Below are 24,437 nucleotides of genomic sequence, written 5' to 3'. Positions count from 1 at the left end.
GCAGCTGGCAGAGACTGGTTTCCACAAAAATATGGAGGTGCTGGTAGATGTGTTGATACAGACATGTATTCTCTGCTGTTCTCACTCTAAGGTGAAGGTCAGCTGGAACAGTAACGTTTTAAACTACCCCAACTAAATTTGCAGATTTGCAAGGTGTGACAGTCCTGAGCTGCAAAATTTACGTTGGCATGAGTAGATGGATGCAAATATATCCTTTTCCTCTTATATGCTTTGAAGAAAAATCTCTTTCTGATCTTTAAATGTAAGACCAATAATCTACCATTCTACCTCTGTTTTATTTTTTACATGTTTATTTTAATAATTGTTTAATTTTATTTCAATAATTCCTTATTAAAGCACTTGCTTTCCAGCTGCCAGTGAAGGAGGAGCCAATGTGTTTACTGTATCTTACTTCAAAACCAGTGCCTACCTGGCTCAGTCCCCACAGCTGTACAAGCAGATGTGTATATGTGCTGACTTTGAAAAGGTTTTCTGCGTTGGGCCAGGTAAGAAAAGCTTTGCTTTATGCGATGTGTGAAGTGTGCCCTGGTGGCTTTTAGCAGCTGTGGTACAAGTAAGAAAACACACACACACACTAAAGCTCTGAATGGTTTCACTTGGTGTAGTTTTACTTGCCAAACACGAATTTCAGCTGAGCCGACTGATGACAGTAAAGTTGACAGAGAAGTTGCTGTACATGTACCAAACAACATTACTTAGAACAAGCTTACTTTTAACTGGGCTGTTAGTTAATAATAAAAAAAATGAATGATTTCTAGTCCCATGCTCTTTCTGAGAAGCTGATAGGACATAGCCTCTTTAGGTGCAATACAACAGGTTTTCTTCGAAGACCTCAAATGGTTTAAAGATACATAGCCTCTAAATGCTGGAAAACAAGTAAATAACAGTGTATAAAACAAAAAAAAAAATTCCAAGTAATTCAGAAGATCTTAAATTTCTTGGTAATCACTAACAGATGAGTCATGGTTTATGGGAAGACGTGTTTATATTAGACTCATGTACCCATCCCAGAAGACACACATGTGTAGAAGTCCATTTCCTGTGAAAAAGGCGGTTTTCAAATCTGAAAGTTCTTGTGTGCTTGCAGACTTGTCTGTTTTTTCCACTTGTGTCTGCGGGTCTAACTGGAGATCCTCTCTATGGGTTGTGTCTGTCTTGTATCCTTTGAGTACTACAGCTGCAGTAATGCTGTCACTGTTATAAATGATGCTCTGAGGCTGCTGGTTTCATTTGTGTCTTTCAGTGAGAATTTTCACGTCTAAAGTCATCATGTCTATCTAATCCAAATGCTAATGATTGCTATTTTTGCAACTGGAATGATAATTTCAGGTCAGTTAGGATTTCTGTTGTTTACTTTTACAGTATTTAGAGCTGAGGACTCCAATACACACAGACACCTGACTGAGTTTGTTGGTCTGGATATTGAAATGGCTTTTAATTATCACTATCATGAAGTGGTAGATGAGATTGCAGATACCTTGGTGCAGATATTCAAGGGGCTTCAGGAAAGGTAATAAGAGCACTTCCTTCTTTTAATGAGCAACTTTCTTTGTTTGACATCTCTTGCACTGTGGTATGAAGTAGGCAAGCCTTTTATCCTCAGTTTGTCAGATGATCATTGGCGATCTGATTTACAGCACAACTTCAAAACATATTTTTGCTTTGCTCTCAACTATTTCTTTGTGCCTGACTTTTAAAGTTCACTCAAGCCATAGGCCAGTAAACTACTTCTAGCATCTCCTGGAGTATGCTGGCTTGCACTAAGAAACTTTCTGTCTGCTGTTGAAAGGACTTCCTAAGAGTAGTGATGCGTCAGTAATTTAGAATGTCCTTCTTTTTGTGCCACTACTGGTGGATTTTTCTATTTCAAAAATTATTTTAATATTTACAATATAAGAAAGTTTTCCTGAATTAAAATTACTGTACCAGCCTGCATTTGTTCCATGATAACAGCAAGGGTTATTTTCCATTATTCACAGTCTTAACTCATTAAAAAGCCAGGCTAGAAGTTTAGAAAGTGGTTTCCATTTGCTTACAAATTAGACTCTTTTGCCAGCAGAAATGCAAATCTTTATCTGTCCAGAGGGAAATTTGTTGTATATATTTGATTATTACTCAAATCAGAAAAGAACCCAGGTAAATACTACAAATCAAAGGTATGATTTCTCAGTGCCTTTACTGTGAAAATTTGACCTAGTCGATTATTTCTTACAAAAGGAATTAAACTGAATAGTGAAATATCAACATCCTTGAAGTAGATGCATTAACTTTGTTGAAACAATTCATTACAGAATTTCTCCAGAAGTGGCTTTAATACAGTTTTTATATTGCAAGAGGGACCTCTTGTGGCAAAATCACAAAATCATTATTAGGTTCAAGTTCTTAACTATTTTGTATTTGGCTTCTGTTCTTGTTTCTTCATCTATAGATTCCAGACTGAAATTCAGACAGTGAGCAAACAGTTCCCATGTGAGCCATTTAAGTTTTTGGAGCCAACTCTGAGGCTGGAATACCGTGAAGGTGTGGCCATGCTGCGAGAGGCTGGTGTGGAGATGGGTGATGAAGAGGATCTGAGGTACTTGGCAGTACCTTGACTGTGTCAGAATCTTGGGAAAGTGGTAGTGAAGTGTCATTTTGTACTGTGCACCTGACAGCCCTCAACAAGGAATCACAGCTGTTAGAGGAATAAACAGCACTTCTGTCCAGATCTCTTGACAAGTAAATGAGTGGATGTGAAAGTAGTCCTTTCTTTTAATGTAGGCTACGGGTACAAACTCTGAAATCTGAAAGAAAATAACCGACAACATAAAGTGACAGCAACTTGAACCTTCTAAGGAAAAGAAGTGTTTGTTTGTCCAGCAATTGCAGTCCTTCACGTGAATTGTCACATGTCTTTGAATAGGATTAAACAAAAAAATTCTGCTGCCTTAAGGTCTTTCTTTTAGGTAACACCTTTCCATTTCTTCCTTCCACCTCTCAGGAAAATGATTAAACAATCTTGATAAATTCCCATTAATTTACTGAGAGATGGTTTAATTAGCAGTTTATATATAAACTTTACTAAAGACATTTAATAAATTAAAACATTTCTGTTCTACCCCATAATATATCCAGCACCATTAGGGTAGTGTGTGATTTTAAATTAAATGATCTGTGCATCAAATAAAGTTTCAATCATAAGAATTTGATGGAGGAAAATTGTTTGCTCAACAACTGTTCATGGTGTTTCTCACTGTGTCATACACAAGATGTATGGCAATAGGAAATAGAGTACACAGTTCTTCCGTAATCACAGTATGGTGACTAGGAAGAAGTTATATTAAGAGCAAGAATATTTTTAGGTACCAGTTAATTTAAGGGATTTCTAGGACCTTAGGTACCAGTTAATTTAAGGGATTTCTAGGACCAATACAAAATATTTAGAAACAAATAAATAGACTTTATTTCTGCAATTTCTGTGTGCACAACCCAGAAAAGTCAGAAACAAGTACTAGATTTTTAAGGATCAGGGTGCAGCAGCTCTGTAGCTTGTAATCTTTTGGGCTTTATGAAGTATATAAGCAGTACAAGTTTAAATTACTTCATTTTAATGTTGATAATCTTTTTCAGCACACCTAATGAAAAACTCCTGGGACGCCTGGTAAAGGAAAAGGTAACAATTATTTTAGAATAAATAAATTTGTCACTGAATCTGAAACCTAATGTTGTAGAGTTATGGGATTGATGTAAATACCTACATGTAGACAGTATCTCAGAACACGCAGAAGTTGTGAAGAGTTGGTGATTACCGTTTTTTAATTGTCTGACTGCATTCCCATTTTGGTGCTGTGTATTTCATCTACTGTCAGTTTTGTCTTTGTCATTAATAAGCTGTTTCAAACCATTTTCAATCTTTTATATTTATTTCTATCATATGTTATACTGAGGACACCAAACAGGGTAGTGTGTTCCAAAGCCAGTTCTTAGGAGAATTAAAAAAAATAAAAAGGCAAACCAAATTCTAACAAAATCTATGAGAAGATGAGACCTTTGGGAGGAAAAAAGAAAGTACCTGTTAGAGCAACACATTTTACTGCTCAACATTTGTAAGTTTACACTAGAAGTAGTATTGAAAAACTGAGAAAGAATGCACCACTTTTATTGATAACTTAGACAATATTGTGGGAAGTTATTGGGGAATTTTTAAAAATTTTATTTCAAAGATTCACTGGTTCTGTCTTTCTCTTGTAATTTGTTCTTTGTGTAGTTTTCTCTTGTACTAATTGTTCTAAATTACCTTCTTTCAGTACGACACAGACTTCTATATTCTTGACAAATATCCTCTTGCTGTGAGGCCTTTTTATACAATGCCAGATCCAGCCAACCCTGTAAGTAAAATGCCTTCTTGTTGTCAATGGGGTTTTTTTCCTTTTTTTTTCCTTTTTTTTTTTTATTATTCCATGTAGGGATAACTTGACAATGCAGATAAAGTATATTTATATGACCGTAGAATTATTGAATGGTTTAGGTTGGAAGGGACCTTAAAGATCATCTAGTTCCAGCCCCCCTATGATCTGCTGTTACAATTAAAATTCTGATAACAAGATCAGGTCAGGGTTACATGATTTGTCAGATGTTTTCAGTTACTCTTTACTGGTGAAAACATACCAGAAAGAAATGAGCAAAAGCTGCGAGAGCTTTATGAAGAGATCTACATGGTCAAACACTGCTGCCATCACTGAAAAGTGGCAAAAACATTCTTCCAGGGCAGCAGACACTTTAAGCAGACACTTTAGCAGAAAATAGTCATTTTTAGAGCTTTGGATATCGTAAGTGAAGTTATTGAGAGGTGAATATTTGCAACGTATGCAGTAACTGTAGGTAGGAATTAAACTCCTTTTTGTGTTTCCAGAAAACCTCTAACTCGTATGATATGTTCATGAGAGGGGAGGAGATCTTGTCTGGAGCTCAGAGAATTCACGACCCCCAGCTGCTGACAGAAAGAGCAAAGCATCATGGCATTGGTAATAAGACAGTTTAAAAGAACATAAGTCATGGTTGGATTTGTGTCCTTTAGAGGAAGAATTTGGGGCAGAATTTGTTATATGAGTGGTAAAATCACAGTACTGTCTCATTCTTAATCCATCTAATTCTGTTTAACCATATAGAGTGGGGTATTAAGAAGCTAGTGAGTCTTCCAGCAACACCTTGCTGAATAGTTATTAACAATATTATATAACAGAACTGTTACAGTCATAATTTCTAGATAGCCCTGGACAATTTATATGTTCAGTGAGTAAAACCTCACTGTTAGTTTGTAAATTTTTTGTTGTGTTTGTAGTCCTGCAGTCACTTGTCTGTTTGGCTTGGGATTTATTAAGCAGGTGAGAAACCAGTATTTTTCCTTTCTAGATTTGGAGAAAATAAAGGCTTATATTGACTCCTTTCGGTTTGGTGCACCTCCTCACGCAGGTGGTGGAATAGGTAAGTGTCTGGTTTTTATTTAGCCTAACTTATACTGCTCAGTCTCAAGGAGAGCTCAGTATAAAATTCAGAATAGTGACCTTGTTAGGTAAATTAGTGGGGCTGTTTATCCTGGAGAATTTAAGGAGAGAAGCTCAAATGTAAGGATCATCATAAAATAAATAGGCAAAATATTAATGGCACAGTCTGGCAAGTTTAAAAAGGAGGTGATCACAAGCAAGGGTGCCACCTCACTAGCCAGGCACATCACTTTCAAATCTGACCAATGAGGAAAATTTAAGGAAGCAAGAAAAGTGTATTATGTATGGATTTATGAAAGTCACCATCATACCAGCAGCCACTGGTCTCTGTGTATTTTACAAAGCTGTTTTGTAGTGAGGAGAAATAAGTGATTGCTTCTTCTGTTTGGGAGCATGCAACATTTGCAGGTAATCCATTCTAATTTAGGCCAGTTAGAAGTGACACCAAGGAAGCTGAAGCTACATCTTTTCTTCAGAGTAGATGGTCCTCGTGGCAAGGTACCAGCCAAACAGGAGATACCACAAGAATTAACCCTGGGTTCAAGCTGTTCCTGGTGGAAACCTTAACGTAGGAGGTGTATGGAAGAACAAGTGTGCATCTGGTTCCACCCCATCATGGCTGGGGTGCTTATAGCCCCATGGATTAGGAAGTTCCATAATGGGAACAGCTCACGCTGTGCTCACACTGCTGTGTGAGGCTGGCTTCAGCTGGGAAGCACCTGCAGCTCCTTAAGGGTTTTGAACAAAGACTGACTGTGTTGCTGGGCTGTTTTCCTCTGTTGTAGGGCTGGAGAGAGTAACCATGCTGTACCTGGGGCTACACAACGTCCGTCAGACCTCCATGTTCCCGAGGGATCCCAAACGCCTGACGCCCTGACAGAAGCTGCTCTGAGAGTTGGGAATGCTCTGCCAGGCAAATAGGATCTGGCTGCAGGCATAGCCCCTGCTGCTGATGAACGTGTATTGATTGATTTGAGCATTATGATATGCAATTAAAAACAAAATTCTCCTTTATTAAGTGCCACAGTAATTTTTTTTATCCTTAGTTGTTTATTTAAAGTAAACTATTTTAACGGATCAAGACTCTTTGTATTGGCAACTGCACATTTTTAATGAAAATGGAATACTTTGAATTAGTATTTTAGTGTCATATTAAATCATATCATTTTTCTAAACATTTTAATAAATTATGCAATAACCATTTTGCATTTTTAACTTACATCAGCAAGATTGAATATTCTGAAGTACTGGCTCCAAGATAAAGTGACTGGATGCTTGCAATTTAAAAATCTGGAGAGACCAGGCAGTTGATCATTTACGTGAGTGTCAGGTAGGGAAGCAGGTGAGAACATTCTTAACAAGGAGTCTTCATAAGAAGTTGTTAAAACAGGTTGAAATAAAGCTCACAAAGTAAATTAGATACAAATCTGTCTGGTTTTTTGCTTTGTTTCCTCACAAGATAATAATGAATCAGTAAGGCTTTTTTGGTTTGTTTTTTTTTTACAGATGTAATAACTGTCTAAAGTTTAAATTTATTTTCTTTCTATCTCCTCCCCCCTTTTTTTTTTTTTTGAAAGCTGTATAAAATCCATAGGCACGGTCTTTATTTTATGTTACTATTTGAGAATGGTTGCAAGTTTGCACATGCTCATGGAATACATAAGGGAAATACAATATTCTCAGAAAATAAATGGATAGTGAGTTTGAGAGCAGGTCATGTGTTTTCCTGCCTGACCCACCCTCTGGGCTAACAAACAAAACAAGGATTTCATGCACCAAGGAAACAAAACCCAAATTATGTAAGCCACCCTATTTCAGAGGTTTTTTTAATCTATAAATGCTGTGAACAGCCCATATTTGTGCACGTAGAGAAACTGAATGTTTCTGTAAGGCAGAGTACTTCTGAAATTCTTTGTAGACATACTTTTTCTTAGGTTGTTCACTTACTTGAACTCCTCAATTTGCAGCAGTGCACAAAGCTACTTCTCATCGTCCTCTTCCTCTCAACCCAGAGGATGTTCCTTACATTTGCAGAGGCACCAGTGTATCTGAAACTTCCTTTTGTGGACTGCATCTGAGAGTTGGTTTTCAAATTTAAAACATTTTGTAAGTGTTGCTGCCAAAGACCAAAGGATTAAATTCCTGACTTGGATACTGCAATAGTTACTCTAATACTCATACATATTTGTAATTCCTGACTTAATTTTTGTTTAACATTTTACATGATCAAGCTTTCAGTAGGAGGTACGGTTTGGATGATTCTGTGTTATTGTTGCTACCTTGATTTTTAAATGTCAGAGAAGTCACATATTGGTTCTGCTACAGAAAGGTCAGTGAGGCTGTGTATAAATTGTATAGAGTTTCACAAAAGGGCAAATCATCTTTGCAGCTGCCATTGAACAAGACTTAATTTTAATGTCTTACGACAAGAGTTCTCCATTAGAAAACAATCATACTAAAGGTCAGGTAAAGTACTGGAAATGTAGAAGTTAAACTTTGTTTAGAAGTCACACAATTCAAGGTATAACACTTTGGAGCTTTGTTTATGAGTCTGTTGTAATTAATTTACTGTGGAATCCTCCCCAAATTATTAACTTGAAAATCTTACATTGTACCCAGTTGTACTTTGCAAAGCTAAGTGGATTATAAACACAGCTCATTGTCACAGACTTAGTACTGATGGATCCAAGTTTCAAAACTGTTGTTTATTTAGCTAAGCCAACTGGAATGAATTTTATTTAATTACTTTTGTTCATACAGAACTGGTAATATATTCCACTTTGGATGTGCCTTCTTCTAACCAGGAGCAAAATTACTGACTTAAATTTCCTGTCCACAAAAAAATATCCTGGGTGCTGTTTCTTGCTCTTGATTTGGCAGCAAGTTTTGTGCATACATGCCTGTAACAACTGTGCTTACACCAATTCTGTTAGGAGCTATTTAAACTTAGGCTGTAGCTTGATTTATTCACAGTAACTGCACAAGAACAAGAATTCGGATGGAGGCCCCGATTCTTTTGTATGCTGAATCCTTTCATGCAGCCTTTCTTAGCTAACAGAAAATAATTACGATCATAAATCAAAATGCAAAATGCATTTGTCCTGAATGTCATCTTAACAGGATACTTTAGCGGGAGCTGCACAGTGTTAGAACGTAGTTTGAAACCCTGCAAATAATAATTCCAGACCTTTATGGTGTTTTGATAGGTAGCAACTCTGGTGTAATAGTTCTGGAAAAGTAAAACCTGTACTGTTCTTTATTTCCAGTAACTTGCAGGAAGTTTAGCAGCTTACAACGAGTCCATTGCTGCTGCCTCTCCACCAGGTAAAATGGTTTTGGTTTTGTTTTCTTTCATAATATACAGATGGTAAATACAGTAGTGCAATTTTCTAAACTGGTTTTAAGGAACGTTAAAGCATATTGGTTAGGAATGGCCAGGGAGTCTGCTCAAAACAAAGCTTCAGTTTGCTTCTGAAGTTTAACTGCACCATTTTCCTGTGAAAACCCATCTGTGTTTGCTGAGCTGTCTGAATCTGCCCAGTGGGAAAGAGGACTCGGGCTGTTCCTTTGGCAGCCGAGTGCATGCCTGGCTCCCCATGGCTGCCCACACCTGCTGGGTAACCCTGGGCAGCACCACACAGATGTTTGCTCCCTGCCCAGTGGGCCAGGGGAGAAGGAAAGGAAAAGCAGGAAAGCTTTGTGCTCTCACCCAGTGCCTGTCAATTCCAGGCATATTGGACACCACTCCATGCAAAATAAAGGGATGGGGGAGAATGCCTTGACAATATCTGTTGTGGAACACCATATGGCTGCCTTGGACTGGTTCATACTGGGGTTCCAGAAACTTCGCTAAATAGATTTTATTTACTGTTTCTTCTTTGGGTAATAGTAGATTTTTTTTTTTTGAGAGAGAGAAATTACCTAGGATGGATTATTTCTTTTAAAACAAGCCTCACAACCAACTTGTGCACATTTTTGCTAGTATGGTCTCAGAAAATATGCAATTTCCTCACCAGAAGCGTTTTAAAAATTACCAAGTTAGTTCTACAAGTCTCTTATTTTCTTCACCATTTTGCAGTTAAGTCTCTGTTCACGGTATGGCAAGCACACCATAACATGAACTAACACTTCTTCAGGAGGCTGCTGGTACTGGTACTTCTGAAAGGGTTTCAAAACTGAAAAAGAGCCCTTAGCTGCTTTAATTACAGCAAAATTCCCAGTTTAGGCAGAGATGAATGACTTTGCAGGTGGCAGAGCAATTCTAAGCAGTTTTTCATAGATGTTGAAGTGGTTCCTGCTGGCAGGTGCTGTGTGCCAGCAGCTGCCATTCGGGAATGGCTGTCAGCCATGGCACCGCTTGGCAAATGTTGTCTTCAACCATCCTACAGCGGTGCCAGTGAGGAGCCAAGTGTCCAGACTGTGGCCTAATCCTCACCTAGCTTAATTTACACCCTTACCACCTGGGCCAGTTCTTCAGAAGCCAGAGATGCTGCATGGCGTGGGTCTCCTCAGCGAGCAGCTGCTTAAGTGCCTCCTGCACACAGTGTGGGGATTGCGTCCCTCAGGAATTCCTCAGCAGTGCCCTGGCCACACCAGAGTAGTTTTAACTCCAGCTACCATAGCTGATTTCTTCCTGGGGAAAGCAGTGCCTTGTGGAATCTTCACTGCAGCTACTGTGCTGAAGATGCCCACAGCTGACACCTCCACGCCTATTGTGTTGGTGTCGCCAATATAAGAAGGGCATGTAAGTGTTGGAGCAAGTCTAGAGGAGGGCCATGAAGTTAATGAAAGGAGTAGTGCACCTCACCTGCAAAGACAGGCTGAGAAAGTTGGGGCTGTTCAGCCTGGAGAAGAAAAGGTTGTGTGAGCAACCTATGCAACTCATAGCAACCTTTCAGTATCTGAAGGGGCTACAGAGAAGGTGGAGATGGACTCCTTGTCAAGAGCTGTAGTGACAGGACAAGGGGAATGGAGACAAGCTGAAAAAGGGGAGATTTAAATGAGATATTAGGAAGATATTCTTTATTGTGAGTGTGGTGAGACACTGGAACAGGTTGCTCAGGGAGATTTTGGATTCCCCATCCCTGACAGGGTTAAAGACCAGGTTGGGTGTAAGTCCCTGAGCCACATGGTCTAGTGGGGGGTGTCCCTCACATGGCAGGTGGGTTGAGACTAGATGATCTTTAGGGTCCCTTACAACCCCTTAGCATTCTATGCCTCTGTTTCTCAATGGGAGACGTGGTGCTGCTCTGGCACAGCTCTAAGCCCTCAGCAGCCCTCAGCAGCCCTCAGCAGCCCTCAGCAGCACTGAGCAGCTCGCTGAGCAGCCCACCAGCCGGTCCCGTTCGCTGTCGCTGAGAGCGCAGTTCAGGGCGGGGCGCTGGTAGCCGCCCTCAGTCCCGCCCGCCCCTCGCCTTTGGCGCGAAAACGTCCGCAGGGGGCGGGGCTCTGCGGCACGGCTGCCGCCGATTGGCCGGCGCTGTGGGCGCGCGGCCCACGTGGTGCGCGGCGTGGCGCGAACCGCTGCGGGGCTGGCCCGGGACAGCGGCAGCGGCCGGGATGGATTTGGCAGTGGCGGCAGCGGGGGGCGCGGGCGCAGCGTCGCAGCACCAGCAGATCCGCGATGAAGTGGCCGAGAAGTGCCAGAAGTTGTTCCTGGACTTCCTAGAGGAGTGAGTGCCGGGGGCCGAGCCTGGCGGCGGGCGGGCAGGGCCGGCAGCGGGTGGCGGGCCGGCAGCGCCTCACGGAGGGGCCGCCATTTGGTGAGATCCTGTCAGGGCCTGGAGCCCTCTCCCCTTGGCGTTCGGTCAGAAAAGCTCTGCTGTGGTCTGAGGCTCTGCCGGGAGGAACCTGTAGGAAGGCAGCACGGTGTTCTCTTGGTAGGTAAAGTTTCCGCGGGAGCGTTGCCCAGAGAAGTTGGGATGTCCCATCCCTAGAAGTGTCCAAGGCCAGATTGGATGAGGCTTTGGGCAACCTGGCCTAGTGGAAGGTGTCCCTGCCCATGGCAGGAGGTTGGAACGAGATGATCTTAAAATCCCTTCTAAACCAAACCATTCTATGATTATTGCTTTTTTAGGTACGTTTGGTCCCTTTTAACAGTGTTGCGTCACAGCTGTGTTGAAAACCCTTTCCACGGCTTGGGTGTTACACATTAATACATCTGGCTCACTGCTTTTTGCTTCCTATGGGGCCCATCCGCATCAAATAAGGAAACCATTAGCATCACCCGGAGGAAACAAAACCTTGTTTGCTGGTGCAGAGCCATTGTTAAACCTTAAATAAAATTTTGTCTGGCACTGGGACAACTCTCCTGCTGTATGAAATGTAAACCTGGTGTGTCTGTGCTGGGGTGTGGATAGAGCAGATGTAGCAAGGGGGTGGAAGAAGAAATATTGTTGTAAAAGGGCTTTGCAAGGGGCTGCGGGATGCCTGAATGTGAGTGATCTTTTTCTCTGCCTTTTCTCCTGAATTCAGAAGTATTCAGTTGCTGCCTGGTGACTGTGAAACGTTTTCCTGAATCACTTCTAGGTTCCAGAACAGCGATGGGGAGGTCAAGTACTTGCGAGATGCTGAAGAACTGATCCGGCCGGAGCGGAACACACTGATCGTCAGCTTTGCAGATTTGGAGCAGTTCAATCAGCAACTCTCTACCACTATTCAGGAGGAGTTTTACAGGTAAAATGTAGAGCGGGGTTTTTCCAGGTAAAGCTGAGCTCTGCTGGAGTCTCAGGCTTATAATGTCTTGCTTGTTATGTAAAAAATGAGAGGCATATCTTCTTTCTGCATCCTGAAAACACTTACATGTAGGATTATTCTTTTTTAACTGGCTAAAACCATTTCTCAGTGGATTCCTCTCTGGAAACTATGAGTTAACCAGCTAATTGCATTTATTGTCATAAAGAAGTAAGTGGTCAGTATGAGAATACAGAATAAACTCTAAAATTTCATGCTCTGAAAATGCTTTCTTGAGTTGGTCACTTATTTTGAAGATACATTTCTTAATATAAGTGTAAAGGTGTCATAAAATGAGACTTTAAAAAGTCTATTATCAAACAGTAGTGCAAATAACATTATTGTGTAGTGATCTTACCTTTAGCATATTTAGAGTGGCTTTTTTGGGTTATGAGACATAGCATTAAAAGCCAGAACCTGGAAATCTGATACAAGCCTTTGATGTAATCTAAAGCAGAGAAGGCATTTTGATAGCTTCTGTAAAATTTGAACTTTTTTCCCATATTTCAGGGTTTATCCATACCTCTGTCGAGCAACAAAGACTTTTGCCAGAGACCATGGAAATGTTCCTGCAAACAAGGACTTTTATGTTGCATTCCAGGACCTGCCTACCAGACACAAGTAAGATGATTATTAATTCCAGAAACTTGTGCTGTTTTACTACTGGGCAAAAACATGTCAAAGCACGCTGAAAATGTTTTGGTTGTGTAGTGTGAAATGTGCAGCTGGCCAGTAGAGTTGTGACAAAGTTTCCTGATCTTGTGCAGGATATTTTTTGAAATGGTTTTTCATTTGTGCATCACACTCAGATACTTAGATTCATCATATTTCACAAACAAATGTAACTTCTCTAGTTTAAAAACAACAAAAGAATTAGTATGTGTTGCTTTTGAAGTACCACTGATGTAACTTTTGCATTGGTTTGACCTTTAGTAATAATCTAAAAGTTTACGTAAAATCATACAATGAGAATATATTGCAACGTTTGTTTCTTTTGTTTGTTACAGCAGTTCCTTAGTCAGAGACAGAATGAAAATATATTGTATCTTAGTACCCTGGGCCTAGAATTGTTAATGCAGTAATTTAATCCTTGTGAATTTCTGTTTTAAACAGAATTCGAGAACTGACTTCAGCAAAAATTGGCTCCCTGCTGCGCATCAGTGGGCAGGTGGTTCGTACCCACCCTGTCCATCCAGAGCTGGTCAGTGGAACCTTCCTGTGCCTCGACTGCCAGACAGTGATCAAAGATGTGGAACAGCAATTCAAATACACCCAGCCAAACATCTGCAGGAACCCAGTCTGTGCCAACAGAAGGAGATTCCTGCTGGACACAAACAAATCAATATTTGTTGATTTCCAAAAGGTACAGGGGTGATGTTGGGGGGTGATGACAATCAATGATGTTCCTATGGTGGTTGGAAGGTGTTGTTTGTACTGCTACACATTGAAGACAGTTAATTTTTGTTCTGTCAACATCAAGAAAAGACCTCAAGAAAAGGCAGAATTTCTGCAAAAGGTTTCTTCCTGTCTCTGGAAGACTTATGTTTAAGAATGGGAAATTATTAATAGTATCAAACCAGTTTTGTTGTGCGACGTTAATTGTCTTAAGTAATCCACTGACGCCCCACATATTCAAGTCAGAGTTAGTCTCATGTTGCCAGTACATCATGTGTAGTTGTTTTGTACAAGAACAAAAAGAGGTGTCTGTTGGTATCTGCGGCATTTTACTCTTCCGGGTTGATTTACTCTCCCAAATCCTCAGCACTTTACATCCCACAATTGTATTTTATGCGAGCCATAATAACTGAAATTCGCTTTTCAGAATTGTCATTGTGGCCCTTGTACATCCTCTTAAGTTGCACCAAGACTCCTTAGATGCTGATTAGGGAAGGGATTTTTGGTTGTTTGTCATGTTGTAAGAGGGATTGACATGGATGGCAGCAATCAGATGCTATTTAATCCATCTTTTGAAGTAGTTTCAGCTCTGGTGACATTTGCTCAGTGTTGAACCTTCTCTCCCTGCCAGGTGCGCATTCAGGAGACGCAGGGTGAGCTGCCGCGCGGCAGCATTCCGCGGAGTGTGGAGGTGATCCTGCGCGCAGAGGCCGTGGAATCTGCTCAGGCAGGTGACAAATGTGACTTCACCGGCTCACTGATTGTCGTGCCTGATGTGTCCCAGCTCTCTACACCAGGTTTGTTGCTACACATGACCTTGATGAGATGTCCTTCCCACTCGTGCTGGGAGCTGCTGTCCTGACTCCTGTTTCACTGGCAGGGTTGCGCGCAGAAACCAGCTCCCGGTTGACAGGGACAGAGGGCTATGAAACCGAAGGTATCCGGGGACTGCGAGCCCTCGGAGTCCGGGAGCTCTCCTATAAGCTCGTCTTTCTGGCTTGTTATGTTGCACCAACAAATCCACGGGTGAGTCTGGAGAGAAAGATTTAAAGGTGTTGGTGATTTCTGTTCTGTGTGGTTTTCCCTCCAGTTAGGGAGCAGGAATGGGTAAAGCTTTAAATGTCCGTGTGTGCAACCTTCCTGTGTGTGTTTGACTGTCTTTGTATTTTCATTGAATTTACATAGCAAGATTCTTTTCTTGTCTTTGTCGCTCATAGCATTTTTCACAGATGCGATTATTCGCCAATGTTACAATTTGTTCTAAACAGCTGACTGGCCCTTGTATTTCCATTCAGCTTACATTCATTTCTGCAGCATTTCCTTTCCTTCCAGGAAATCCCATTGCTGTGTTTTGTCACAGGCAAAACAGGGATCCTTTTTGTTCCCTCTAGTTTATCAAGTGACATTGTGGGATGTTACTGCAACACAATGAGTAATACTGACTGTGTCTGGGTTTTGGCATGGTGTGGCACTGTAGTCTATCATTCTGCTAACAGCTTCACTATCACATAGGATAAAAAGAGTATCTGTTATGTTCTGGGAGTAGAAATTTCTGGCCCCTATTTCAGAGCCGCAAAAGACTTTGGAAGTTCCAGTTAATGTAAGAATGCTTACGAAGACAATTTTAGTCAAAGGAAGTCATATTGGTTTTACTCTTTTTAATCTCTGTACAAGCAACTCACTTGGGATTTTCTCACTAACTGAAGTTACACCATTGGTTTTGCCTGCTAGGAAATTGGCTATTGTTTTTTAAAGGTATAAGGTGATGAGCTTACTTAGCCTAAGGGCAGCTTTTTAGAATGTGTTCCTCCCATCCAGCTTACAGAGCAAGTTTTTGTGACCTGTCTGCAGTGCTCACATTCATTAGTGATCCTGTTATTACTTTTATTACTGTTTTACTTCCTTTGTTCAGTTTGGTGGGAAAGAGCTCCGAGATGAAGAACAGACTGCAGAAAGCATTAAAAACCAAATGTCTGTGAAAGAGTGGGAAAAGGTTTTTGAAATGAGCCAAGATAAGAACCTTTACCATAATCTGTGCACCAGCCTCTTCCCCACTATCCATGGTAAGAATCCGTTTGTGGCCTCAGAGAGGGAAAATTTCACTTGTGTAAATATTAATTCCTTTTGCTGTCTCTGTAGTGTCATTTTGGGAAAGGTTGAAAGCCCTGTGCCAACTACTATAAACTTTCCTCCTCAGCACTGGTTGTGCTAAAAAAAGAGAATCTGTTCCCTGACTGTTTGTGGTGTTTAATCATTAAGGCCTGCAAGCCCAGTCAAAAGGGTTGGGTTTGATGTCGGGTGTTCTGCTACTGAACTCTACAGGTTTTGGTGGATGTTTAGCAAATAGGTGAATTCTGAGCAGATGTGCCCAAGTGCTCAAAAATTCTAGTAGGGTGAAGTTTTTTTAATAGGAAAAATGTGGTGTTTTCTTTGGATGTTTAGTTTAATGTCTTTTCTGGGGCAGGTAACGATGAAGTAAAACGTGGGGTCCTGCTGATGCTCTTTGGAGGAGTTCCCAAGACCACTTCAGAAGGCACTTCTTTGCGTGGGGACATCAATGTTTGTGTTGTTGGTGATCCAAGTACAGCCAAGAGTCAGTTTCTAAAGTAAGATTAAAACCCAGTATTTAAATATTGTCCAGTGTGACTAGAGCTATAAATGTGCACTCTGCCTTTTGCTATATTAAACAGAGGAAAAGGAAGTAAAATATTTGAGAATAATTCCCAGAGCTTGTGTGGATGTGGTTGAAGTATTTGAACAGGGCTGAAGCAAACTCAACATAGGAATTTCCAAATACTTTCAAAATACATTGATATTAAAAATACAAATTAATTGCTCCTTTTAAAATATCAGAGATAGATAAAATACTGGGGTTTTTATTACTCTTTTCCACAGGCATGTGGATGAGTTCAGTCCCCGTGCTGTGTACACCAGTGGCAAAGCCTCCAGTGCCGCGGGTCTGACGGCGGCTGTGGTGAAAGATGAGGAGTCCCACGAATTTGTCATTGAAGCTGGAGCACTGATGCTGGCGGATAACGTGAGTCTGGGAAGGGGAGAGTTTCCTGCATCACAAGAATGGGTTGGATTAATGACAGAGAGTCCTAAATTGTCTTAATGATCTTTATTTGTTCCAAATTGAATCTGGGTCACTTACTTTCATTCTTCTGCTGTAGGGGGTTTGTTGCATTGATGAATTTGACAAGATGGATGTGCGGGATCAAGTAGCCATTCATGAGGCGATGGAACAGCAGACAATATCCATTACTAAAGCTGGAGTGAAGGTAGCTTGCACTACACCTCTGTGTAGTCTGTAGCATCACCTGACTGTTTGTTACATGTACTGATGTAGCCTCACCTGGCAGATTTTCATGTCACCTCTGCAGCTGCCTCAGTGTGGCAGGACAGAAATCACTTGTTGCAAAGTTTTTGTGGCACATACCCAAAAAAGGCCAGAAATGTTACTGAGAGTTAAAAAGAGATAGTAGTGGACAGGAAACAGAAAATGGGAAAAACCTAACCTTGAAGCAACCCCAAAAAAGGTTACAGAATTGTGTGTGTTTGTAGAAGTGTGTGTTTGTGCTGCTAAAAACAGGATATTGTGAAAAGCAGTTTTAAGGGCTTGTTTCAGTATTGTTGGCAAGAATGGGGCAATGTTAAAATATTGATCATCAGATTGTGTCTTGGAGCAGAGACCTGGTTAGAAAGGGTTTGTTAGTGGAGTTTGGGTGCTTTTGAGGAGCAATTGTTGTAATACCTCCATTGAAGTCTATCTAAAAGATGTTATGCTGACCTATTTGGATTGCAATGAGTTGGTTTAGGAAGTGGTCGCAGTTACAATTTTTTTTATTTTTTCGCTTTGTCAGGCTACTCTGAATGCCAGGACCTCCATTTTGGCTGCAGCAAACCCAGTTGGTGGCCGCTATGACAGATCCAAGTCACTGAAACAGAACATCAACCTGTCAGCTCCCATCATGTCCCGCTTTGATCTCTTCTTCATCCTTGTAGATGAATGTAATGAGGTAACTTCAAGGAATTATAGAATAGTTTGTGTCAGAAAAGATGCCTGGAGGTCTCTAGTCTAACCTCATGCTCAGACAGATTTGCAACAGTTTGCCAAGCCTTGGCCTGGTGAGTTTTGCATTTCTCCAAGGACGAAGATTCTGCAGTCTCTCCAGGCCCCTGCAATACTTGACAACTCTAATATGTTCAAATAATAATAACTTCTATATCTAATCAGAATTTCTCATGGTCCAGTTCACGTGGGTTGCCTCTTATCCGAGAACTGTTTGGCTCCGTCACATCTATGCTGGCCATTGAAGCAGTTGCTTTCCTTTCAAGCTGAACAGACCTGGCTCTTCCAGCCTTTCATACATCATGTTCTCCTGCCCTCTGACCATCTTGGTGGCCCTCTGCAATTATAAGTGAAGCAAATCTCATGAGAGTGTCTTGCTTCTGCTTTTTTGCACTGTCTGTGCAGCTAAAAGCTGGCAGTACAAATTTGAACATGCTCTGTTGAATACGAGGACACTGCCTTTTCATCCTGCAGTGGTTTGACCTGCAAACTTAACACCATTAGTCATTTTTACAAATGGCTGGTCACTAAGGCTGAGACTGCTGCCACCTGTCTATGTGGCATTTGCCTTGGGAACGCATGAGATCCAGAGATTATTGTTGGTTCAGCCACTGTTCTGCTCAGAGTGATTATCTAATTGAGAAGGGGCTGGTGAGAGAGACAGAGCAGGCTGAAAAGGAAGAAAGCAGTTCCCACGCTACAAAGTGCTGCTTTCTGCCTGTTCTGTGGCTAACTTGTAACCCAGGAGAGTTCCAAGAGGTCATAAATCCTAAAACTGCCTTTTATCCCTGCTCTGCTGTGTTTCCTTGTATTAAAAACCCCCAGGGCATTCTCCTGGGCCTTCTGGCAGAACGTTGGGCTTCTGGAAAGACTAGCTCTGCCATGAGGATCACAAGTGAGCAAGGGGAATGGGAAGGAAGAATAGAACTGTTGTTTTGCTCTTTGGCTGATGCTGTGCAAGTGATCTGACAGAGCCCCAATATCCAGGTGATAGATTACGCCATCGCCAGGCGCATCGTGGATCTGCATTCCAGAGTGGAGGAGTCTGTTGATCGCGTCTATTCCTTGGATGATATCCGAAGGTATCTGCTGTTTGCACGGCAGTTTAAACCAAAGGTAATTTTAAGTAGACTGTGGAACAGTTGTTCTGTCCAAGCCAAAGGAACAGTCACTCTGCCGTAGGCTTTTCTCCAGCAAATGTCAAAACACTTGGGATAGTGTTCTCTCAAGGAAGGAGCCATAAACTCATGTTACTACCTAGAAACAGAGCGTATTTTGGAGCCTGGTACTCTTAAACTCCAGAAACGCAGAAGCTGAGACTGTTGTAATCAGTGGCAGTTCTTAACCTTTGTCTAGAGCAACTGAGGGGCCATTTCATAGCTTTGTCATACCTCATGGGCATGAGTTATTTGACATGGCTGCTGCAGTTTTTTGTATTTTATAGACTTACTACTTAATCAGTTTTTGTATCTTTTTTTTGAAAAGGTATTGTCCCTCAATATTTCTTTGCTTTTTGGTAAAATACAGAACATGGGAAACTGGTCTTACTACGGATTTTGTTGGGGTCTATCCAAGTAGCAGCTTGGATGGGCTGTGTGTTGGATTTTTCAGAAGTCTATAACAGAGCAATCTAGTAGGGACAGACATGGATTATCCCTGGAAACAAGCCAGTGGAACAGAAAAATAGAAATTGTTTAAAAATCTGCTGTAAAATAATTAATGCAGCTATATACTTATTGTAATATCATTATCCTTGGTAAGTGTGATCATTATTACAACATAATTTCAACATAATGTGATTGTCATTATACTTATGTAGAGTACGTGTTATTCCACATAAGCATAGAATATTTCAGATAAAAGCAGTAACCAGTACAGAAAAGGCTGGGACCTGCCAATCTAATGCAAGAAGAGAAAACTTTAGTACTCTGACCACTGAAACTACTTTTTGCTGCCACACAGATATCCAAGGAGTCTGAGGACTTCATAGTGGAGCAGTACAAGCGGCTGCGGCAGCGCGATGGCTCTGGAGTGACCAAGTCATCCTGGAGGATCACAGTGAGGCAGCTGGAGAGCATGATCCGCCTGTCTGAGGCCATGGCCAGGATGCACTGCTGTGATGAGGTAGCAGGGGCTTGATGGAAGTTTGTGTAAATGTTTATGGAAATGTGTGGGAGTTCTGCATTTGCTGTTTGACTCTGGTATTGGACATAGTCTTGTGGGTGAGGAGGAGAGCTTGGGTCATGGCCGTACTCAGTCTGAATTTGTATGCCAGAAACACTATTTTTAAGAGATGACTTGTAAAACTGAGGTCATCTGGTCCAAACTGGGAACTTGCATAATTTTATATCACAGTTGTGTCAGCACTCTCAGCCTCCTACCTATCAAATCATGATAGTCACCTACTACTGTTAGCCAGGGCTGTCAGCAGTCTCTTTCCTGATCTTTCATAGTTTGTAATCTCTTGGCTCTCTTCCATTTGCAGTCTAAAAAGCCAAAGTTCATCAAAGTATCTGGACCACCCCAGGAGTATCTGTGTGTATGATCTGGGCTCCTACTCATATGAGCCACTGCTGAAAAGCACATTGTGTTCTGGCTGTTGACTGTAGTGTGATTACTGCCTGTCTAGTCCCTGCTTTAAAACCCAGCAGCCTTTTGAAATGTTGATTAGAGGCTATGTGACATGTGCAGGGATGGAACCTTGCTCACTGGTTGTGTAAGGACACCGTTTGGGTTCTTTTAAATTAAATTTAGCTTATAAAGAAACAAGATAGCTTTTAGCTTATGGCTCAGGTACAGATGATTTTTCCAGTTTTTGCTTTTCAGTTCTGGAGGAGAGTATCATTAATTACATCTCTCTTTCTTTCATATTGTCTCTGTTCAGACCCATTTCTTTCATGTTTCTTGCTCCACTGATCTTTCTCCCAAATATTCTTGGCTTAGTAAAAATTTTATCGACTCCACATGATTGCTAAACCCTGAAAGATTAATCAGCCTGCTTTTCCCTCCATAACCTTGCATGACCTTGGAATGCTTGTAGTGGGATATAATTTAACTTGCCCAATCTTTACTGCTTAGGATTCATCAGGTGAGATGTGTAGAAAAGCCCTTTATCAGGGTTAGAGATGAGTTTCTGGAGCTGATGGAAAACTAGAAGAGCCCCTGTGCCTATTTAACTGTGCCTAAGTATTTTCAAATCTTCCTCAGGTTCACCCAAAACATGTGAAGGAAGCTTTCAGGCTTTTAAATAAGTCCATCATTAGAGTTGAGACTCCTGACATCAATTTAGACCAAGATGATGAACAGCAAATGGAGGATCAAGAGGACCAAGATGGAGTCAATGGTAAATTATTTACGGAGTATTTTTTCAAAGGGGAAAGTCCTTCCAGCCTTTACAGCTTACCTTGTTGGAGTTTGTGCTTCTCTTCCGTTTCTCGCCTGTCTCATCTAATGAGCTCTAGAAATCTTGGCTCCTGTTCTTAACTCTCTTGCTTCTTCAGCCTCCTTCACCAGCTCACCTGGTTGGTCAATGCAAGGCTTTTCAGTGGCTCAGAGTATTAAATAGCTAAAAGATGTTGCAGCTTTAAACCTGGGCATATGTCCAAACAGGTGAGGCAGAAGCTCCAGCTGGGATCAATGGTCTTGTGAATGGGATCAATGGCCATTCTGAGGATGTGAACAAGGATGCTGCACCCAAAGCTTCTCTCAAGCTGGGCTTCTCTGAGTACCGACGAATTTCTAATCTCCTGGTGCTGCACCTCAGGAAAGCAGAAGAAGGTAAGAATTTGTTTATTAAAAAGAAGGCAAACCCCAAGTTCAGGGAGCAATTGTTACTGCATCTCTTGCTGTTGTACATGGGATTTTCACTTCTGTGAGACAACAAACTTGTGGGGTCAGGTGTGGACCTGTGCTCATGTGACAATACTACATCTGCTGATGCAAGTATGACTTCTCGGAGTTTCTAGTTCTGTTATCTAAATCATTTGTCAAAACCCGTTAAGCTGGGGAGCAAGTCAACAGAGCAGAGCCAGAAGAGGATTTGTAGCACACAATGGTGTAACCAAGCTACAAGAGTCTGCAGCAGTGAAAACTGGAGCAGGAGCTTTAATGCATGCCAGCAACCACATCCTGTCTTAAGCAAATGGCTGGATTAGTTCTTCAGAAGCTAAAATATTTCAGTTGCAATGAGGCTACTCCTGCAATAAAAGGCAGCAGTTGTCTCTTAGCAGATACTAAAGCTACAAAGCTTTTGGAAGGGTGTGGGGATGACAGTGTCTGTTCAAATGCTGACTACATGTAGAAGGATGACTCCTCTGGCTTTGTGTGACAGTGATTTTTCTTTAGCCCTTAGAGGAAGGTATGTGAGTCCTTGCCACTGGTTTTCTTGAAGCTGAAAGCTGATGGGATTTGGAAGCCACTTGGGTGCATAGAACTGAAAGCTTCCATTCTCAATCTAATTATCTCCAATTAAACCATGACCCAACACCCTCCTGTGAAAAATATGGTGCTTTAAGAAAAAAAACCCCTAAAGTCTGATGTTTCCTAAATATTTTAAAAAGCATGTTTCTCTCTTCAGCATTGTAAATGTTAATGTATAAATCCTTTTCTTGTTTGGTTTAAGTGCTATTTTACTGCTGCTGAGTTTATGCGAATTATTTTCTCTGCAGAAGAGGACGATGCAGCACTAAAGAGGAGTGAACTTATTAATTGGTATCTGAAGGAAATTGAATCTGAAATTGAATCTGAAGAAGAACTAATAAATAAAAAGAAGATCATAGAGAGGGTCATTCACCGACTTACACATTATGTATGTATGGAGATGTGTGGATAGTGAAAAAGGGTTTTAACTTACATAGGGCAATGTTTCATTTTTAATGGAATATATTCCTGTTTGGAGAAATCGGTTTTGTTCTTCCATGATATTGACTGATGCAGTATAAATGCCTTCTTTGTGTTACTGTAATTGCAGAAAAAACACTGAAATAAATTAGAGATGTGTATAAGTAAAAGGTCAAAGTTCTATACTATGTCACTATAGAAGTGTGATATTTTTCTGTATTTCTATAATGTTAGTTATACATTAGGATACAGAAATACAATTAACACTTGTATTCAATTGTTAGCCTTGAGTCAGAGGGGTATGAGGGCGTTTTGGAGGAAAAACTATGACAAAATAAACTACTTTACACTTTTAAAGACATAAACCCGCTAGATTGGAAAGCACGAGGCTGGAAAGTTCCCAGAAAGGATACAACATAGAAGAGATTTCCTCTGAATGCTGTTGTTAAGAATCTGTTAGAGGGAGTTCACAATTGAAAGGGTTAAGTAATTAATAAGAGGTCCTACCAATATAAAAATGCCTTTCAAAGAGTAGAAACAAACCTCTCTGCCCTTGTTTTAACACAAATCTTTGTCTGTTACAGGACCACATTCTGATTGAACTGTCCCAGTCAGGACTGAGAGGATCCAGTGAAGAGGAGACTTTTGATGATGATCCATACCTGGTTGTCAACCCAAACTATCTGCTGGAAGACTGAGGGCTGAGAATGGGATTGTAGAACTGACTGGTTACAAGTTGGAAAATGGATTCTTTTCTTGCAGGGGTTGCTGTATGGCTAATTCCTTAAATTCCTATGAACGTTCCAGAGAGTGGTCAGTAATGTGTGATTTCTCATTTACACTGAATATACCTGGAAAGCTTTTGAAGACATGACACACAGATATTAGTTTCACTGTTAACTCTGAATTTCAGTGCCATCATCTGGATGCAGAGGAGAATCGTCCAATAGCTTTTTTCACCATCAGGCTATGTAGATGTTTCTGTTTTAAATAAGATTAATTTTAATTGTTCTTCTGTTGCATTTAATAGACATTTTATGCTACAGCTTTTTACTGTTTTTCTTCTTAACATAAAAGCTCACTAAACATAAATAAAAGCTCATTAATATTTGGAGATGTTTGGGGGTGGATTTGTTGTTACTCACGTGTGAGATTGCTGTTTTCTATGCCTGTAATTTGAGGCTGAAAAAAATAGTGATCTAAATGCTTAATGTCTTAAGGAAGATCAAATTTCCTGGATGACAGATGCTCTTTTTCAAGAAGTTTTTTTAACTTTCAGTAATGGACAATGAGAAACTGATTGCTTCTCTTTCTTTTTAGATGGGCTAAAGATGCGCAGGCTCCTGTTGCATATGTAAAGTAGAAAATTGCAAATAGCCAAGCCCAAAGCAAAGCTTTAAGTGAGCAGGGCAGAAACCCCAACCTTGATGAAGGTCTTGACTTGTAAGTGAATTGAAAACTGCCACTATTTTGGAGGGATTTTTAAGACTATATTTGTAAACCTGTTTGTAGATTTTTCTATATGAGAACTTGGCTTAGATTTCTGTTCTCAATTTTTTACTGTAAACTCTGGGATTATTAAATAATCTATTAAGAATTGAAAATACCTGAATATTTGTCTTGTTGACTTGACACCAGCGCCTAAGAAACATTTGTAATAGCATGAAAGATAGCAAAGTTACATATTTTAATTAGAAATAGTGTGAAATAACTATTTCTGAAGGAGGCTCAGAAATGGAGCTGGTTTGTAAGACAGTATTCTTTTTCCTGTTAGTCTCTCCCAGCTTTGGAGAGATACACCTTGGTCTTGCTAAGCATATCATTAAAGATAACACTTGTATTTAAGGAGCGGAGGGAATTATAAATATTTGTCATCAGCACTACCCCGTCACTGG

The 24,437-nt window shown here is 40.7% G+C and overlaps 2 protein-coding genes across 2 annotated transcripts in view; both read left to right on the top strand.

Annotated features, from left to right (window-relative positions):
* The window catches only part of DARS1 (aspartyl-tRNA synthetase 1), a 37,861-nt gene extending 30,931 nt beyond the window's left edge, over positions 1 to 6,930 (top strand). The window contains exons 9-16 of the mRNA XM_032113861.1: positions 372 to 506; positions 1,384 to 1,531; positions 2,450 to 2,596; positions 3,631 to 3,673; positions 4,308 to 4,388; positions 4,913 to 5,024; positions 5,413 to 5,484; positions 6,290 to 6,930. Coding sequence (XP_031969752.1) covers positions 372 to 506; positions 1,384 to 1,531; positions 2,450 to 2,596; positions 3,631 to 3,673; positions 4,308 to 4,388; positions 4,913 to 5,024; positions 5,413 to 5,484; positions 6,290 to 6,381 — 830 coding nt within the window. The 3' untranslated portion in view covers positions 6,382 to 6,930. The remainder of the gene's footprint in view (positions 1 to 371; positions 507 to 1,383; positions 1,532 to 2,449; positions 2,597 to 3,630; positions 3,674 to 4,307; positions 4,389 to 4,912; positions 5,025 to 5,412; positions 5,485 to 6,289) is intronic.
* Positions 6,931 to 11,020: 4,090 nt separating this feature from the next.
* Positions 11,021 to 24,146, top strand: MCM6 (minichromosome maintenance complex component 6). Its single transcript, XM_032113860.1, has 17 exons — positions 11,021 to 11,176; positions 12,033 to 12,179; positions 12,747 to 12,857; positions 13,350 to 13,599; positions 14,263 to 14,428; positions 14,512 to 14,657; positions 15,544 to 15,694; positions 16,096 to 16,237; positions 16,527 to 16,668; positions 16,805 to 16,912; positions 17,495 to 17,650; positions 18,691 to 18,819; positions 19,666 to 19,827; positions 20,911 to 21,046; positions 21,313 to 21,480; positions 22,371 to 22,510; positions 23,127 to 24,146. Exons 1-17 carry the CDS (start codon positions 11,064 to 11,066, stop codon positions 23,238 to 23,240), a joined length of 2,481 nt encoding a protein of 826 aa, XP_031969751.1. The 5' UTR covers positions 11,021 to 11,063; the 3' UTR covers positions 23,241 to 24,146.
* The last annotated feature ends 291 nt before the right edge of the window (positions 24,147 to 24,437 follow it).

Source organism: Corvus moneduloides, chromosome 7, assembly GCF_009650955.1.
Source record: "Corvus moneduloides isolate bCorMon1 chromosome 7, bCorMon1.pri, whole genome shotgun sequence".
NCBI classification, from domain to species: Eukaryota; Metazoa; Chordata; class Aves; order Passeriformes; family Corvidae; genus Corvus; species Corvus moneduloides.
The sequence above is the reverse complement of the archived record's forward strand: the minus strand, read 5'-3'. Positions and strand labels throughout refer to the sequence as shown.

Bases quoted from the DNA above. Each gene is read 5' to 3' on its own strand.
- MCM6 (XM_032113860.1), top strand. From the start codon at position 11,064: ATGGATTTGGCAGTGGCGGCAGCGGGGGGCGCGGGCGCAGCGTCGCAG. The intron at 12,858-13,349 runs GTAAGATGATTA...TGTTTTAAACAG, and splicing joins GACCTGCCTACCAGACACAA to AATTCGAGAACTGACTTCAG. The intron at 17,651-18,690 runs GTAACTTCAAGG...CCCAATATCCAG, and splicing joins TTGTAGATGAATGTAATGAG to GTGATAGATTACGCCATCGC.